This window comes from Cyanistes caeruleus, chromosome 30 (assembly GCF_971803275.1).
Source record: "Cyanistes caeruleus chromosome 30, bCyaCae1.hap1.1, whole genome shotgun sequence".
Classification (NCBI taxonomy): Eukaryota; Metazoa; Chordata; class Aves; order Passeriformes; family Paridae; genus Cyanistes; species Cyanistes caeruleus.
In genome coordinates, this window is record NC_141730.1 from 1060238 (window position 1) to 1078494 (window position 18257).

General features: G+C 52.3%; 1 protein-coding gene across 2 annotated transcripts; it reads right to left on the bottom strand.

Moving 5' to 3' along the window:
* Positions 1-13560: 13560 nt before the first annotated feature.
* LOC111939452 (ras-related protein Rab-11A-like) lies at positions 13561-18165 on the bottom strand. 2 transcript variants are annotated; one of them, XM_023941669.2, is made up of 5 exons: positions 18067-18165; positions 15589-15784; positions 15320-15513; positions 15158-15238; positions 13561-14938 (listed from the first exon to the last, which is right to left on the bottom strand). In XM_023941669.2, the coding sequence occupies exons 1-5, from the start codon at positions 18104-18106 to the stop codon at positions 14799-14801; spliced, it is 651 nt and encodes a 216-aa protein (XP_023797437.1). In that variant the 5' UTR covers positions 18107-18165; the 3' UTR covers positions 13561-14798. The 2 variants fall into 2 exon arrangements, with proteins under 2 accessions (XP_023797437.1, XP_023797438.1); XM_023941670.2 differs by having other exon boundaries at positions 15663-15784; positions 18067-18162.
* Between the last annotated feature and the right edge of the window lie 92 nt (positions 18166-18257).

Genomic DNA, 18257 nt, shown 5'->3' on the forward strand with positions numbered 1-18257 from the left:
TTAATGAAAGAATAAATTAATTTAAAGAAGAAGAAGAAGAAGACAAAAAAAGAAATTATTTTACAAGCAATGTATGTTATTTTTTAAAAAAAAAATAAGTGAATAATAAAATTAAAATGAATAGCAAAGCCAGAAATTTTGAAGGGCGAACAATGCTCCAGCCTGCAATGTCTTTTGTAAACCAAGTACTCAGAACGCACACTCGGATCTCACAAGCAAAGCGGTTTAGTTCAGTTTTTTTTGGTGGTGAGATTGGGACTTCTTGGCGATGACCAAGCCAGGCCACCTGGATCAACTGGGGAGGGAGCAGGGATGCAGGGAGGGCCCTGCCAGCCTTTCTCCAGCCACCTTCAACCTTTGTCTTGGCCTGAAGCCCCCACTCTCCTCCCCCCAGGGTTGTCGGCCCAACTGAGAGCTCAGAAAGAAACAACAGAAAGAAAGGAAAACGGATGACAGGGATTTAGAAGAACGAGAAAGAAACCATCAACCTCTGGGAACCTGTTAGAACGAGGGCACAACTGTATTACCTCAAAGATTTAAACAAAAAAATCACAGCTAAAGAACTTTTATTGTTTTCCTTTTTTTCTAAAAAAAACCAAACAAAAAACAAAAAAAAAAGAAAATCAAAAAGAGAAGGTGAAGAAATAAAAACGACGCCAGTGAAACTGAAGAAGGTTTAGAAGAACCTATTGGGATCACATCAGGCGACGAGCATTTATTTTGTTATTCTGAGCCACCGTGGAGTCTGGAACTTTGTTCTTTTTTCCTTATCCAAGCAGGGATTTGTTCATCAGTCCAATCAGGAGTCACTAACAGGGTATTTCCAAAGCAGTCCCGAGTTCCCATCTATGGGGGGAGTGCATCGACTTCCACGTTTCTGTAGGTCACTCTTCATTCTTTTCTCCAAGTGATGCCAGCTGCAGCCACACACACACACACACACACACACACACACACACACACACACAGAGAACATTGTGCTTTTCTTTTCTTAAAAAAATATACCTATTGCACCAAAACCTAAGAGAGACGATCATGCAATACAGGCAATGAGCCCATATGAAACCAACATGCATCCCAACAGAGAGCAAAAAAACCCCGAGTTTATAGAGATAATTTTGTTGTCGTCGTTTTTAAACTGGACCAAAACTTTTGTTACCCAAACCAAGTGGGGGGAAAAAAAAAACAAAAAAGAAGAAAAAGTATTTCTTTATGGACCAAAACCTCTTCAGCTGTCCTTTTCCTGGATCTTCCTGAGGTTGGCCACTTTTATATATTATATTTTTTTCAGAACGAAACAAAACAGAAAAAAAATTGCCTTGTTGAACATCCTTTAATCATTTCAAGACTCCTGGTTTTGTTAAATGAGATACTTTAAAACCATTTGGAAGTGGGAGAGGATGGGCTTCAGATCTGGCTCCCATGCCAATGCATGTAAGGTGCAGGCCAGCACCTTCACTCCATCAGGTTTGTTCAGCTGGTCTGTGGATGCCAAAATGCTGTGATGGTAAAAATGTGTTGGATTGACCTATTGAATACCAGTACACCCAGCTATAAATATATGTGTGTATATATATATATAGGCACTTAATTAATCAAGCACCTATATATATATATATGTGTGTATATAAACCCATATATATCATTTTTCTCCCACTGCCACTGATTCCCCATTTCCTACCCCTCAACTTCTGCTCACAGATCCTGGACCCTGATTTAGAACTGAACCAACAAGTTTCACAACTTGGCAGAGATAGTTCTAACAGCAAAAAAAAACCAACAAAAACCAAACAAAAAAATCGCCTGAGATTTTTTTTATTCCCTTCAGTTACAGGAGACTTTATTTTCATCGTAATAATGTTCCTGAGAACATCCTCTCTTCTGCTCAGTTTTCTGCCACTTGCTCCCAGCTGCTGTCTGTGCCCTGGCACAGTGGGCTCAGGCCAGCCATGGTCAGTGGCCACAGTCCCTGAAGGGGCTGAGCTCACTGTGCTGGGGCAGGTGGTGCTGGTGCTGTGCTGATAAATATCCACTTTTGATCTTCAGATAGCAGTTGGAGGGTTTGAAATGACAGTGGGATGATGGGATACCTCCACTGTTTTGCACCAACAGTAATATATTCTGTAGGGGCAAGAGGTAGATTGGAGGGGTGGACAATGTTCCCAGGCTGTAGTAGATGCTGATATTTTGGAAGAAGTGGACAAAAGTAACAATGCCATGCTAACAGGACACTGGCAGGCAGAATTGGTACTCCCCTCCTCCCCAAAGCTCTAAGAGACCCCTGGCCGTGTGGTTGTCCCGGCCCTGCGGCACAGCCGTTCACACCAGCACTGGCTTGGGATGCGAGCACTTCCTGGGGGAAGGAGCCGTGGATTTGGACCCACCGGTGTGGGGGCTGGAGGCTGATGGAGGGCTGGGTTGCTGTGGATGAACTCCCAGAGCCCCCATGTCCCGGCATTGTCCTGGGGCACAGCCGTCCCTCCCCGTGACAGCGTGGCCTTGGCAAACGCTTTGGAGCCCTGGCCAGCCCTGGCCACATCCTTCCTAAAACTGACCCAGTTCTCATTCAAAAGCTGGCCTCAGTTTGGTCGCACTTAAGGGAAAGGAGGAGAGAGGGGGGTATTCCTATTCACTGGGAACTTGTCCCCTCCCCAGTGCCACCTTCTCCATCCTGTCCTGCCCTCCCCACCCCAGGGCTGTATTTTATCCTTTCACTGCGCAAAATTCTCCCGCTGATGTAGAGAGAGTGGTTGGAGCATGAGCTGGGGGGCGGGGGGCGGGTGGGGGGATAAACGATCCTTGAGAGGGGCGTTCAGAAATGTTCGTGTTGGTGCTGGAGGGGCTGAGCTGGACGCGGCGGTGGCCGCAGCCCTGCGCCGCTGTGTTAGTGAGTGAGTAGTCGTTCTTGGCTGAGTGGAGTCTGTTCGTGGTAACGTGAGCAAGTTCTTGATCAATGTCTTTATTTGATGCCAGGTTGTGAAGAGGTGGGTGGGAGTGGGGAGGGGGGAAGGAGACCCCTGTGTTGGGGACCTGGGGGGGGGGACCTGTTCTAGCACTGACTGTAGGGCGTGGGGAATGGGGAAGGTACAGGGGGCTCACCTCTGCTCCTTGTACCTCCTCCCTCACCTTAACAAGCGAAAACGATGTAAAAGCCTCCTGCATGCTGAAAAATGTTAGAGAAAAAAACAAAACCCCTTTCTTTTTTTTTAAAAAAAAAAGAAGGGAAAAAAAAAGAATCATGACCCAAACAAACGTCCAATGCTTGCTGTTGGGAACCAGAGTGGGGCTGTCCTGGGGGGGTTGCCCCTCTCTGCAGATGAGGTTCCTACTCAAGTCTCCAAGTTGGCCTTTAATAAAATCTTCAGTTCCAATAACCTTTATATATATATATATATATATACACATATATATATACATATACATATATATTAAAAAAAGCTTGATGTAGCAGTTCTAGTTTAAAATGAATAGAAGTATTTCGGCCCCTGTTTTATTTTGATTTTTCCCTGTCCCCTGCTTCCCGCTGTACCCCCCACCGACTCCATATTTTGATGTAGCAACTTCGGAAGAAAAAAACAGGCGCTGTAAATGCACCGAGAGCTACCTCTGCCTCGAGCGGGGGCTGCAGGGAACTCGGGGGGCTCGGGCCTCTCCCTGGCCCCATGGGGCACCCAGAGAGGGGCAGCCCGGGCCCTGCCTGTTGGCATCCATGGGGAGCCCGGTTGCGGGGCTTAAACAACAAATTTGCGTAATTTTTTTTTTTCTCTCTTTTTAAATATATGTATATATATAAAAATCTTTAAAAAAAAAAATAAAAACAAAAAACAAGAAAAATGCCCATGACCTTAACTATTTGCTCTGACTTGTATCTTCCTTGATAGGTAACTAAAAATGGCTTGTTGGTCTAATTCACCAGCAATAACGATAACTAAAGACAGCCCCCTCCTCCTGCACCCATCCCATTTCTACAGCACCCACCGAGTCGGGTCCTTGCACTTCTACCCTTCCCTCCCACCACGAGGATGCCCTTGTGACCCCTTCTTGCAGTGTGAACCAGCTGGACTGAATCTTGCTGGCTTCAGCTGTCCCCACGGTCCTTCCCGGGCTTTTGGGATAATCCCCTCATGGAACTGAAGTGATGGGGACACCCCACTTGCACCTGGAGGGAAGCAGGTGGAATTGGGACCCATCACACTAAGCTGGGTCTTCCTCCCTCTGGATTAGGAGCCACAAGAGCCTTGTGGGAAGCGTGGTCCATGAGACCTCCATCCTACAAAAGCACGTCCCGCCGAAGTGGGTGGGTTCCCGGGAGTGATGACAGGACACGGGCGCCGCTGCTTTCCCCTCAGCCCGGCTGGGGAGTGGGGAGTTCACGGGGGTTTGCATCAGCCCCTGGGGCTGGTGGAGCAGGGTGGGGACCGAGGTGACCCGTGCCGTACTGTGCCGTGTCGTGCCGTGCCGTGCTGTGCCGTGTGAATGCCAGTGGTGGTGGTGGTGGTCCTTGGCGAGGCAGCGACACGAGGGCACAAGCAGTGGCACCAAGAGCAGGTGCCCAAAACCCGGGTCTGGGAGCAGCGAGAGTAGAGCCGTGCTGGAAGGTGCGGAGCTGCTGGCAGGATGTGCCCGGTTCTGGGCACACCAGGACAGAGGGGCTGTGTGTAGCGCACACCGGGACAGAGGAGAGCTGTGTGTAGCGCACACCAGGACAGAGGAGAGCTGTGTGTAGCGCACACCGGGACAGAGGAGAGCTGTGTGTAGCACACACCAGGACAGAGGAGAGCTGTGTGTAGCGCACACCGGGACAGAGGAGAGCTGTGTGTAGTGCACACCAGGACAGAGGAGAGCTGTGTGTAGTGCACACCAGGACAGAGGGGCTGTGTGTAGTGCACACCAGGACAGAGGAGAGCTGTGTGTAGTGCACACCAGGACAGAGGAGAGCTGTGTGTAGCACACACCAGGACAGAGGAGAGCTGTGTGTAGCACACACCAGGACAGAGGAGAGCTGTGTGTAGTGCACACCGGGACAGAGGAGAGCTGTGTGTAGCGCACACCAGGATGGAGGAGAGCTGTGTGTAGTGCACACCAGGACAGAGGAGAGCTGTGTGTAGCGCACACCAGGATGGAGGAGAGCTGTGTGTAGCGCACACCAGGACAGAGGAGAGCTGTGTGTAGTGCACACCGGGACAGAGGAGAGCTGTGTGTAGTGCACACCGGGACAGAGGGGCAGTGTGTAGCACACACCAGGACAGAGGAGAGCTGTGTGTAGCGCACACCAGGACAGAGGAGAGCTGTGTGTAGCACACACCAGGACAGAGGAGAGCTGTGTGTAGTACACACCAGGACAGAGGAGAGCTGTGTGTAGCGCACACCAGGACAGAGGAGAGCTGTGTGTAGCGCACACCAGGACAGAGGAGAGCTGTGTGTAGCGCACACCAGGACAGAGGAGAGCTGTGTGTAGCGCACACCAGGACAGAGGAGAGCTGTGTGTAGTGCACACCAGGATGGAGAAGAGCTGTGTGTAGCGCACACCAGGACAGAGGGGCTGTGTGTAGTGCACACCGGGACAGAGGAGAGCTGTGTGTAGTGCACACCAGGACAGAGGAGAGCTGTGTGTAGTGCACACCAGGACAGAGGAGAGCTGTGTGTAGCACACACCAGGATGGAGGAGAGCTGTGTGTAGCGCACACTGGGACAGAGGAGAGCTGTGTGTAGCGCACACCAGGACAGAGAAGAGCTGTGTGTAGCGCACACCAGGATGGAGGAGAGCTGTGTGTAGCACACACCAGGACAGAGGAGAGCTGTGTGTAGCGCACACCAGGACAGAGGAGAGCTGTGTGTAGCGCACACTGGGATGGAGGGGTTGTGTGTAGTGCACACCGGGACAGAGGAGAGCCGTGTGTAGTGCACACCAGGACAGAGGGGCTGTGTGTAGTGCACACCGGTACAGAAGAGGGCTGAGTGTAGCGCGCACCAGGATGGAGGGGCTGTGTGTAGTGCACACCAGGACAGAGGTGCTGTGTGTAGTGCACACCGGGACAGAGGAGAGCTGTGTGTAGTGCACACCAGGACAGAGGAGAGCTGTGTGTAGTGCACACCAGGACAGAGGAGAGCTGTGTGTAGCACACACCAGGACAGAGGAGAGCTGTGTGTAGCACACACCAGGATGGAGGAGAGCTGTGTGTAGCGCACACCAGGACAGAGGAGAGCTGTGTGTAGTGCACACCAGGATGGAGGAGAGCTGTGTGTAGCACACACCAGGACAGAGGAGAGCTGTGTGTAGTGCACACCAGGATGGAGGAGAGCTGTGTGTAGCACACACCAGGACAGAGGAGAGCTGTGTGTAGTGCACACCAGGACAGAGGAGAGCTGTGTGTAGCACACACCAGGACAGAGGGGCTGTGTGTAGTGCACACTGGGATGAAGAGGCTGTGTGTAGCGCACACCAGGATGGAGGGGCTGTGTGTAGTGCCTGGCCAGTTCAGCGCTGCCATTTCTAAGCTTGGCTTTGCCAAACTTTGGCACCGGCTGTGGACAAGGACAGGAGGCTTGGGCTCATCCTGCGACCTTTCCTTGCGGATGCGAGCTCCGCCGTGTCATGGCTGTGGCAGCGATGGCTCCCCGGTGACCGCGTCCCCCAAAACTTTGTCTTGGGGTGGTGTTCGCGAGCTGTCGCAGTGGGTACAGCGACTCCTGGCCAAGGGACGGTGCGGGGGAGCGGGTGACAAAACCTAACAAAGGGAAATGGAGAGATAAAGTAATATCATGCTGTGATGTCATTCTCATCGACATAAATTATATAGAGAATAGTATGTATTATAATGCATAACAAAAGAAAGAAAAAAGAACCAAAATTGGATTTATAGTTAATGAGGAGATACTATAAAAATATCTTGTCCTAGCTCCCATTTGCAAAAGTATTTTTCAGCTGGAGGGATATCTATTATTTTTTTCTCTTTTCTTTCTTTCTTAAAAAAATAATAATCTTCATACATACAAAGGCTCAGACTGTTAATATTGTTAACCTCTGAAATCAAAATACTCCAACCTGTTTTGTTTGGTGTTTGAAGGGTTTATTTTGATGCATTTCCTGGTGTTTTTTAAAGAGAGAGAGAGGAGGGAAAAAAAGATTAAGATTTTAAAATTAGAACATTTCTTTATAATTTAATATTCTATTTTAATAAATGCATTTATTACATGTAAATGTAGCAAGGAACTGGGCTAATAAAAATACTTTTTATTAGGTAATTTATTATAAGAAAAAAGGATATTTTATTTTATGATAAAGTGATCCTTAAAAGTTTAGAAGGTTTAGAATATATGTAGGCTAAAAAATACATTTGTATCCAGAGTATTGCTTAAAAAGTGTTTTTAATATATGTTTCCTTTTTCGTGTGTGCGTGTGTGTATGTAAAGGTGATAGTTATGGTGCAGATAGCCCTTTCCACAAATAAGAAATTAACACAGTTGGATGTATTTAAACAAAAACAAAAACAAAAACAAAACAAAAAACCAACAACAACAAAAAAAAAAGAAAAAAAAAAAAAAGAGTAAGAAGGTAATTAAAAGCAGAGAAGTAGAAGAGAAAAAACCACTATAAAGCCAAGCCTGTGCCCCCATCCTGTGCCTCCCCCATATGGGAATCCCCTTGGAAAGGCTCGAGGTCTGGGTGGGCTTTGGCTTGGGGCTGGCTCTGGAGCAGTCTTTGGGCAGCATTGCCCCATGCTGGCCCTGGCAAGGCCTGGCCCTGCTGTGGCACAGCCCTTCCTGGGCACCCTGAGCACCCCAAGCTCCACTGGGGAGCAGAGTTAGCTCCTGCCAGGGTTCCCTGGGACAGGGCCTTGTGGAGAGCTGGGTGCTCAGAAGGCAGAGCTGGCACTACTCCCTTCCCTGCCCTCCTCCTCCTCGTTGCCAGCACTGCCAGCTTGATCGCATCCTGGGGAGCCACAGGAGTTTTGTCCTTGGTCTGGTTGCAGAGAGTCCAGTGTAGGGTGAGGATTTATGGTCCTTTCCTTGCTGGGCAGGACTGACAGCCACTGCTGGTGCAGACACCCGACTGGACACGCTCGTGAGGGGCTCTGGAGAGCTGCTGGGTGGTCACTGGCTGCTGTCTCCCGTTAGCCTTTGGCTCCGTCTCTTCCTTTGCTGGGCAGGTTGCAGGGACAGGAGGGTTTGGTCCCAGTGTTCAGGCCAGGTATGATCTTGAGAACATCCATGGTCATTCCTCTGGAGCTCGTGCCAGACTCGAGCCGTGGGCTTGTCGTGGTGCTTTGACCAAGCGGTGCTGAGCTTACACAGAGCTCCCAGCCAGCTCCAGCCCATCCTAGATGGGAACAGGTTACCCTGTCTGCTCCCAAAGCCAGTGTGGGCACATCTCCTGCAAGACACCGATTGCAGGGACAGCCGGAGCAGTGGGAGTGCTCCCGGCTGGGTTCTGAGCTTCCTTGAATCCAGGAAACTACTTCATCATGTGCTTGGCTCCAGCACAGCCTGAAGTGTTTCACAGGATCTTGTCCCAGGGGTTGCTTTAGGGATGGGATGAGCAGCCATGACCTCTGTGTGGGCTGGGGAGTGGGGGAAGCCTGTCCCCATCACACCCCAAATCCAGCTCCCCCTCCCAAAGATGGGGTGATGCTTCTGCTCTGTTGCCTTTCAAAGAAGCATTTTAAAATAAGATTTTTTTTTTCTGTTTGTTTGTTTGTTTTTAACCAAAAATGAGAAGAAAAAAAAAGGTTTGCATTGATGGGTATTAAAAAATGTTAATAATAATAAACACTCAAATTTATTTCATATAATCCTAGAGTAAAGATTAAAAAAAAATTAACTAGTTCAAATAGTAGATGCTATCCATATTGTTTAATCTATAGTAGATCCAAGTGATCCCAGACAGAGCAGAATGTAAAATAAACTTGTGAACATGATCATTGTTAACTTCCCCAGGAATTCCATCTTTTTTGGTACTATTTTTCTGAAGCAAACAAATAAATGACTGAAAGCCTAACAAAATAATGACCACCAACTGGTACCTTCTGTCAATCAAAGTCCTGAAGTTATTTTTATAGAGGGGAAAAAAAAGACAAAAAAAAAAAGGGATCTAATAATATGTATTTTTTTAAAAAGATAATGTTTGTGGGTTTATGTTGCTTTTTTAATAAAAATAGACAGATTTGGCTAGTCATGGAACAAAATAAGGAAGTTTTAGGCCATTAATTTTTGCCTTATTCTGACTTCCAGCCTTGGGCTTGGAGCAGGAAATTGCAGAAAAGTGTTCAAAGTTGCTGTTACTTTCCTTGGGCTGTTCTTGGTTTTTGAACTTCTCCAAGCACCAAGGTGTGGGAAGATCCCGGGATGGGCAGGTGGGACCATCCCAGGTGGGAAGGAGAAGGACAGGAAGATTGGGAGATCTCCCCTCTGTAAGGTGACAGACAGAGCTCGAAGGCAGCGAGGTGCCAGGCAGAGGCTCTGCCCTTGCACTGGGCAGTGTCAGGGCATTAAGGTTGGTTTGTTCCCTCTTTGTTTGTTTTCTTTCTTTTTCTTGGTTCTCTCTCACCCCGGCTGCATTGCACCAGGAGACGCCATGCACCTCGGGATGAGCTCGCTTGCTTAGCATGTGGCATCTTCCAGGAGTTTTGGTTTGTTGGGTGTTTCTTTGCTTGGCCTCCAAACATCAGCTTTGAGCACTGGAGCTGTGGATGAGATGTTTGGAAAAGTCCTTGCTGGCCTGAGAGGGCCTTTTCACAGCTGTGATGGGCCATGACATCCTGATCCCACAGCTTTGCTTCCCAACAGCTGCCCCAAAGCTGTCCTGCTGATGGGGCCGACACTCGTGGCACGTGCCTGGTTTTGGCTGCAGGAGCACAGAGGAGGCTGAAGGCTGTTCGTAGCCAGCACAGCGTGTTTTGCTCTGGATGGACCCCGAGTCCCTGCAGTGCCGAGAGCGGGAGCAAGGGCTCCTGGAGCCAGCAGCACACAGGGGTGCTGTGATGGCAGACCCGCTCTGAGCACTGCAGGGCACTGGGGCAGGACGTGGCCCATGCCCCTGCCATCTGCTCCATTCATTCCAGAAACAGGCCAGCACTTCTCTCTGGAGTACTGCTGATGCTTTTCACTGCTCCAAAATCTCTGCTTAAAGGAGAGAGCTCAGAAAGAAACATCCAAGAGGCAACATCGTCATTAGCAAAGCTGAGTGCTGCCAGGAAAACACCCTTGGAAGTTGGTTCCCTCTGGGTTTAGCCTTTGCTCCTCTGCTCTGTGTTGTGGCTCAGCCGTAGCAAACCCACGGATCTGCAGCTTGGGAGCATCCACACAGATGCCTTCGAGAAACGCGGTGGCCGCCCCTTGCTCCCTGAAGGTGCCTGCTTCAGGGGGCTGGGGTAGCCTTTACCAGCATTCATCACTCAGCAAAGCCATGCAATAGTTCAGGACAGGAATGAAGACAGTTCTCATTCGGTTTCTGTGTATAAATAGCACTGTGAATCTGAGATCCCTCCCCAGGACCCTCCTGGCACACTGGGGCGTTTTGGGAAGCAAGGCACAATGTCTCCTGCGCTTCCCGGGGGATTCGTGCTCGGTGGAATCAAGCGCCTGGTCCTTCCCTGCCGGGGTGGCGAGGCAGCCTGTTAGCTCTTTCAGTTTTGTTTTACCTCATTTTTTTTATTTGATACTTGAAGAAGCGTCAGTGATGGACATTGTACAGTGGTGCCCTGGACTGGAAAGTGGATGCACTTTATCGTCACTTGTGTACAGACAGTGGGTCCCATCCCACCTCTGCCGAATCCCAGCAAGGTGTCCTTGGTGGCAGCAGAACCAGCATGGGCTGGTTCTTCCAAGACCCTTTCTAGGATGTTAGGGAGCAATCTCTGTCTTTTAGTGTGGGTTTTCACATCCTGTAGAAACTTGAAGTCATGTTCTGCTGTCAGTTGACCCAGTGAAAAATTCAGCTGGAATTGTGCTAGGCAGACTTTGGTTTGCCTGTGCTGTGCCAGCAGGAGACAGCAGAGGCTGGGCAGCTCCTGCCTCCCTCCCTTAGGACTCCCCTGTTCCAGTGGGTTACTCTGAGGCGTCCCCACTGGATCTGCTCCAGCATAATCCAGGGCTGCAAATGGAGCAAATTGAAAGTCACCCCCTGTAAAGTGACACTAATATAAAATCTGGAGTAGTTCCACTACTGTCTGAAAATGAAGTCCCCCTCCAATGGTGGCACTGGGTTGCTGACAGCAGGATGTGCTTTCTGGGCTTATGATGATGCTTTTGAAACAACTTGCAGAGACACAGCAGTGAGATGTAGCAGTGTGGTGTGGCCGTTGAGATCTGCTCTTGGCTCCTGGGAGCTGGGACACAAGACGTGGTCACAGACTGTTTTGCTTATCTGTGAAACCATCAGCATTCCTTTTTCCTTTTTTTTTTTTTTTTTTATGAATTCTATTCAAGATAATCATAAAAAAAAAAAAAAAAAGGGAAAAATAAAAGACCGGGGGCTGGATCCTGTTTTGCAGTATAGGATTTGCTCCTGAGTTAGAAAGCGGTGTTAAGCAAACATGAAAGGCAATGGGCACGAGGGCTGGTGGATGCCAGACTGGCAGGTTTGGCAGCTGCTGCAGAGCCAGCTCTGATCCCAGGCCCAGGCAAGCCACAGAAATCCCCAGGGATGCCCAGAGCAGCCCCCAGGCATCCTACTGCAAAGCTGGGAGCCTGTGGGGCTGCAGAGGACTTCCTCTGGCTCTGCCCTGGTATCAAAGAGATCCAGGCTCCAGCTTGCTGCCTTTGGGACTTTGTCAGAGCAGCTCCAGTGGGATTTCCCACATAAGATGTGCTAAAACGAAACCCAAGCCACAGGGTCCCCGCAGCAGCAGCAGCTGATCTCACCGATACTCACCCAGGGTAGCACAGCCCTCCCCAGCCCTTCATGGCTTTGCTTGCACAGCATCACCTTGGCTTCCTCTCATCCTTGCTTCAGACTTAACGTATGGGATTGTGTGTATCCGCTTTCCCTTGGGCCTGGGCGCTGCTGCAGTCCTGCTCCACAGTGCTCCCACCTTGTGCTGAGCCAGCTGGCCACTGCTGGCCATGCCATCTGTGTGGCCCTTCCAGTCAAAGTCCATTCCCTATTATTTTGTGTTTGCTTTTTTTTGTTGTTGTTTTTGTTTTTTCCTCTTTTCTTTAACATCATAGGAAACCTATAGTTGGGATTGTTACTATTAGAAACCGATCACATGTTCCATCCAGGTATTTTCATCTCTCTGGCGTTACGCAAAAATAAAAGCCTAAGAGAGAGATATAACCGAACATAGAAGTAGAGTTAGGCTTGTTGTCTGAGTTTTGAGGCATATAGTATAATGGGAGAAGGAAAAAAATTAAAATAAAATAAAATTAAAATAATGATGTTGCACAACTTGTAGAAAACAAAGAAGGGAAAGGGTTAATGTATTAAATGTGCTAAATTACATTAAGAACTTAATTTTATTAAAGTATTATTACTTAAGAAACTTGGTATCTGCTCTTGGTTTGTGTCTGTTCTCGCTTGAGGAAGGGCCAGGAGCTGTGGTCGGGAACAAGGCCCTGCTGGGCTGAGTTCCAGGGCAGTGGGGCTGGGCCTCCCTCTGCCACCCCTCCTGCATCTCCCACCAGTCCCATGCTTTTGGCAGCAATTCCTGGGGTTCATTAAAGCACTTGTGAGATGATGAGCCTCCTGAGGCAGCTGCTTCTCCCAGTGCTGGTGCTAGCAGGTCCCACAGCTGTGAGCCACCCTGTGCCACATTTCACCCTTCCCACTTCTTCATTGCAGCAGAAAACACCTGAAAACTGGAAAGCCTGGAACAAAACTGAGTAGCCCAGCCCAAAAGCATCTCCATGAGTGTAAATGAACTCATCATCACCTGTGTCCATGCCAGTGTCTGGCTGGTGGCACGTCCAGTGGCAGTGAGGCCCAAGGGACACTTGGCTCAGCCCTGTCCCTTTGTGGAGCAGCATCCATTCCCCACCTCTCCAGCCGGTAGGGCTGACATCACCTCCTGGCACCGTCTTCTGCCATGGGCAGATGGTGTGGGAGGAGGGGGTGCTTGGCAGCTCCAGCTGCTCTGCATGCTGCCAGGGCTTTGCCAGCTGAGGTGGGCATGGGGTAAAGCACAGTGGCCACATTCACCTGGGGACAGCCTCCAGTGTAGTCAGCCCCAGGGTATGACAGGGGTCTGGCTGGCTCAGGGATGAGGCTGCCTCTGGAGGGGGCTGTGCTGTGGTGTAGGGGGACAGTGCCAGGGGGCTGGAGCCAAGGTTAAGGTGCTGCCAGGGCTGGGGTGGCTGCACAGCGGCTGGATAAGAAGGGGCACCCACATGGTGTATCCCCTCACTGCCCCTGTGCTGGCAGCAGGATCCTACCTGTTCCTCTAATCCTGAATTTCAAGCTCTCCCCTCTGGCCTCCTAGCAAGACACCACCCCCTTGCCCAGTCCTACCTTCCTCCCAACCCTCCTCCTCCTCACCCTTCATTGCCTGTGGATGCTTCCCAGCTCTCCCATGTGGGGCTGGCACTGCTCTTGCCTCAAAGAAAGACCTGGCAGAGAGAGAAAAGGCTTCAACAGCAGCTTTATTTGGGGATTTTGCCTCAATTTCTGTTCCATCAACAAATCATGCCCCAAGGGGGAACCCTGGCCCAAATCCTACTGGCACAGCCAAGTGAGATGCAGAGACTGGGGGCAGCTGTGGAGAGAAAGAGAGATCCCCCAAAACCCCACACAGTGACAGGAGCCACAGTCCCAGTACTGGGGCAATGGGGCAGGCTTTCCCACCTGCACCCTTCTTGACTGACACCTGCCAAGCACCCCTGCCAGCAGCACGGGGCTCAGCACGGTCTGTCCCAGCATCCTGGGTGATGCACACCCTGGGGGTGGCCACTGTCCCCCAGGCAGGGCACAAGGCCACTGTCATCCCACTGATGTATCAGACACTCCATCCAGTGGTGGAGTGTCCCCAGGATGGGCCATTCATCCACCAGCCACAGTGGCCAAACACTCGAGCAGGGAAGGGCCAAGCCAAGCCAGGGGGTCCTTGCAGCTGGAGCTGAGGGGTCCCCAGTGCTGACACTGGCTCCCACACAGGCAGCTGTGCAGAGGGACCATGTGCCTACCCTCAGCACCTCATCCCTGCCCCTCACCCTCAGCCCCAAAATCCCTGTCCCCTCCTTGGGGCTTCCCAAAGGCCACAGCCCCCAGCCCCTGCTCCCATCTCTTTCCATGGAAGAGTCACAGCTCTTCCTTTTGCTGGGGTCATGCCAAGGGTGGGGGTCACAACACAAAAACAGCGTCGCCCCCACAACCCTGGATGGCTCCAGCAGCACCCAGAGGCACTCCCAGCTCTTGGTGCTGCTGGGACAGGGCTGGGCACAACTGGCCACATCACTGCTGGTTTCACCAGGCAGGAGAAGGATGCACCCAGTGTCCCCCTCCACACCCATCCCACGGGGCCACACACAGGGCGTCACCAAACCGGGACTCACCATGCTTGGGCTTGCTCAGTGCCACCCAGCCACTGTGCCTGCAGGGCTAAAGGGAGCAGGGACACAAGGGATGGCATGCCCCCAGCCTTGGGGAGTGAGGGGAAGACACCCCGATGCTTTGCCTCCTCCCGTTTTTGTTGGTTCTACACAAACACAGGTGGGGCAGCATATGGGCAGGATGATGGTGCACACAAAAGCAGCCGCCAGCCTGCACTGCTCAGGGAGCTGCGGTGGGCACAGGTAGAGGGTGAGACACACGATGCCACCGTGTGTTGGGTGGTGGGGGGTCAAGGTGGGGGCAGCCCAGGGGCTCAGATGTTCTGGCAGCAGGGCGCTTGCCGGCCCTCCTGATGCGTGGGCAGCACCTGGATGGGCTCGATGGTGGTGGAGGGACCAAACTCTGACTCCGGCTGCCCCGTGATCTGTCTCTGGGACACAATGCGGTAGATCTCTGCCAGCAGAGAAAAAGGAAGTGAAAAAATTCTTTAGGTAAGTATTTCCACAAACACACAGCTCCAGGGGTGCAACTGCCCACCTCTCCACAGCCAAGGGAGCAGGATTCCAACCCAGATCCCACACAGTACAGCCAGGCCCCCAGGGGTGTCCTGAAAGGACACAATGTCCAAAGCCATCTCTATTTCTGTCCCTCCCTTTCCTGGCTGCCCCTTACCCGAGAGGATGTTGTGGAAAGCTGTCTCCACATTGGTGGAATCCAGAGCAGATGTCTCAAGGAAGGACAGCCCATTCTTCTCTGCAAGAACAGTGTGAGCTCAGGTGGGTGCCATGAGCCCCAGCCAGATGGGATGGGACCGGACAGGATGGGGGAAGATACCTGCGAAGCTCCTGGCCTCATCGGTGGGCACTGCCCGCAGGTGCCGCAGGTCGCTCTTGTTTCCCACCAGCATGATGACAATGTTAGCATCAGCGTGGTCCTGCAGCTCCTTGAGCCAGCGCTCTGCATTCTCATACGTCAAGTACTTGGCAATGTCATAGACAAGCAGAGCTCCCACTGCCCCCCGGTAGTACCTGAGGGACAGCGAGGGGACAGCGTCACAGCAGGGCCCCAGGCAAGGGCCACAGGTTGGGAGTGAGAAGACTCACGCTGAGGTGATGGCCCGGTATCGCTCCTGCCCGGCCGTGTCCCAGATCTGAGCCTTCACCGTCTTGTTGTCTACCTGGATGCTCCTCGTGGCAAACTCCACCCCGATGGTACTCTTGCTCTCCAGGTTGAACTCATTGCGGGTGAAGCGTGAGAGCAGGTTGCTCTTTCCCACCCCTGAGTCCCCGATGAGCACAACTAGGGGGCACAAACACAGTGTCAGCTCTCCCAGCCACCCAGGAAAGGCACCCATCCCACAGCCTGGCAGGGATGGGAATCTCCTCATCTGCCCCCCCCATCCAGACCCCACCTTCATCTTATCCAGGAGGAACTGGCAGGTGAGGGGTGAAGCAGAGCAGGACCAGCTGCCTCCACCCCTCCCAGCAGCATCACTGCTACCTATAAATACCCCCTGAGAAAATTTCTGCCATTGCTGGGAAGTTGCCAGAAGTTTCTTTCCCTGGGGATGAGAAGACACCATAAGCACTGATGTGCCCAAAATGGGCAGAAAACCAGAGTCAGGACCTGTGCAGGGAGAGCCAGGCCAGAGGCCTGACAGAGCTGGGGCTCCTCTTGCCAACCCTGTGTGCCTTCCAACTGTGAGGGCACACTGGAAGGCTTAAAGACAGGGTTTGAAAGGAAGCATCCTCCTCTGCTGCTGGTCCGGGAAGTCCCTGGGTGTGGGTTAAATGCATTTTCTGCCTGTCCCAGATCTGGCTGGTTCCTGTAAAACCTGGTGAAACAGGCTCTGGGGTGCTTTATCACACACCTCCCCAGTCAAGTTTGTTGAGTTAATGACTCAACAGGTTTTTGGTTTTATTTTTTAAGTTAGTTTTAATTCCCTCACTGCTGATGCTGTTCACTCCCCAGGTGTACTCAAACACTTCACCCACTGGTGGGACGCATCTCCCCAGGGCTGGACAACAGCAGGGCTCAGGTCACAGCCATCCAGTGACCACGGTGGGGAGGACACAGGAACAGCAGCACTAGCAGGGGGCCACTGGGATGGCACACACTGCAGCAGCCTCAGCAAAGCACAGCCACACTCAGTCAAGGCTCTGCAGCTGCCTTCCTGCAAGGATGCTGCTCCATGTCCTGGACAACCCCTCCCCACCAGCTCCAGCTTGTACACACAGCTCCCCTGCCTGTGCAAAGAGTCCAAGAATGCAGCCACCCCCTTGACAAAACCCTCAGTGCAGGGCAGCCAGCAAACAGCCTGGCACCAGGAAGCCCAGCAGGAAGTGGGACAGCTCTCTGGGATCCCTGAGGGAAGCTGGAAGGCACCGGAACACTGCTGGCAATCGCTGTCAGGACAGGCAGCGAATGAGGGAATGGCAGCTCCTCCACAGCATCACAGAAAGGTTTGGGTGGATGGGACCGTAAAGCCCATGTTGTTCACTAGACCAGGTTGCTCCAAGCCCCATCCAACTTGTCCTAGAACACTTCCAGGGATCCAAAGCCACGCAGCTGGGAGAGCTCTTGCCTGGGCATCGTACTCAAAGCACAACCCAGCATCAGAGTTTCCCCCACACCAGGTCCCAGACTAGCTCCAGGGAGGAGGATTTTCCTGGGCAGCAGCCAGGGGAGGTGTGCAAGGAGCCAGGGGCTACCGGGACGCTGCTGGCTGGAATTACGTCGTGTCGGTGGCTAGAATTACTTGGGGCCTTGCAGGCAGGCCCGTGTGGGTAGGCTGACTCACAGCCACCCACTGGTGAGCTCACACCCTGGATTTTATGGCTCAGGAGGCTGTGGCATTGCCAAGATGTCCCTTTGCTCCCTCAGCACCTGCTTTGGCCACAGGAGACCGCAGGGAAGCCTGGCATGCACAGGGATGGGGGTGCTTCATGGGGATGCTGGGCTTCCACAGGCAGAAACACCAGCGTTGTGTCTCCAAGAGCCAGTCCCTGTCCCCCACCCTCCCCGTGCACAGCAGTGAGGTCAGAGCACGACCAGCACCAGGAAGGACAAGCCTGGATCGCTGGATCCTCTATTGCAGCTGGGGAGCAGCACGGCTTTCTCTGCTGGGCTCGATTGCTCAGCTCCCAGGTGCGCTCACCCTCACCCAGTGCCGCAGAGCAGAGCGCCCAGGGGTGCTCAGGGGCCGGCACGGCACCCACAGAGCCCCACGGACCAGCCTTCCCCACCACCAGCAGCTGCCGTGGCCACAGCCACCCCTCCAGGGCTCTGCGCACTCGGGCCGGGGCTGCAGCCTCCTCCCGCAGCAGTGAAGGGCTGCTGTAATGAGCAGCAAACAAGTAATAAACCATCAGAGTGGCTCTAGCAAACCCCCCGACCACGGCAGCACTTCAGTCCCAGCCTCACCAGTATCCGCCCTCCTTCCCAGCACAGCAGCACAAAAAGCGCCGCTGCCGAGAATTGGGAGCTACAGCCCAGTACGAGCCCCAGCTCCCAGTCCCAGTCGAGGGTGCTGCGGGGAGCCAGCCCGGAGGGCAGCGGGCCGAGCCCGGCCACAGACCCACCTTTGAAGAGATAATCGTACTCATCGTCCTTGCCCCGCATCTCGCCCAGCACCGCAGACCCGCTCCCACTGGGCCAACTGGGATTTCCGGACCTTATCCAGCCCTGGCAGGGGCTGTCCCCTGCCACCCATTGGTGGCCACAGCCTTTCCTGCTCCGCACCCATTGGCGGCCGGGGCTGCCCGTCAGCACC

Excerpts from the sequence above, each read along its gene's own strand:
- LOC111939452 (XM_023941669.2), bottom strand. The coding sequence starts at position 18,106 with ATGCGGGGCAAGGACGATGAGTACGATTATCTCTTCAAAG. Across the intron at positions 15,514-15,588 it reads TACCGGGCCATCACCTCAGC|GTACTACCGGGGGGCAGTGG; the intron begins GTGAGTCTTCTC and ends GCTGTCCCTCAG. Across the intron at positions 14,939-15,157 it reads TTTCCACAACATCCTCTCGG|AGATCTACCGCATTGTGTCC; the intron begins GTAAGGGGCAGC and ends CTCTGCTGGCAG.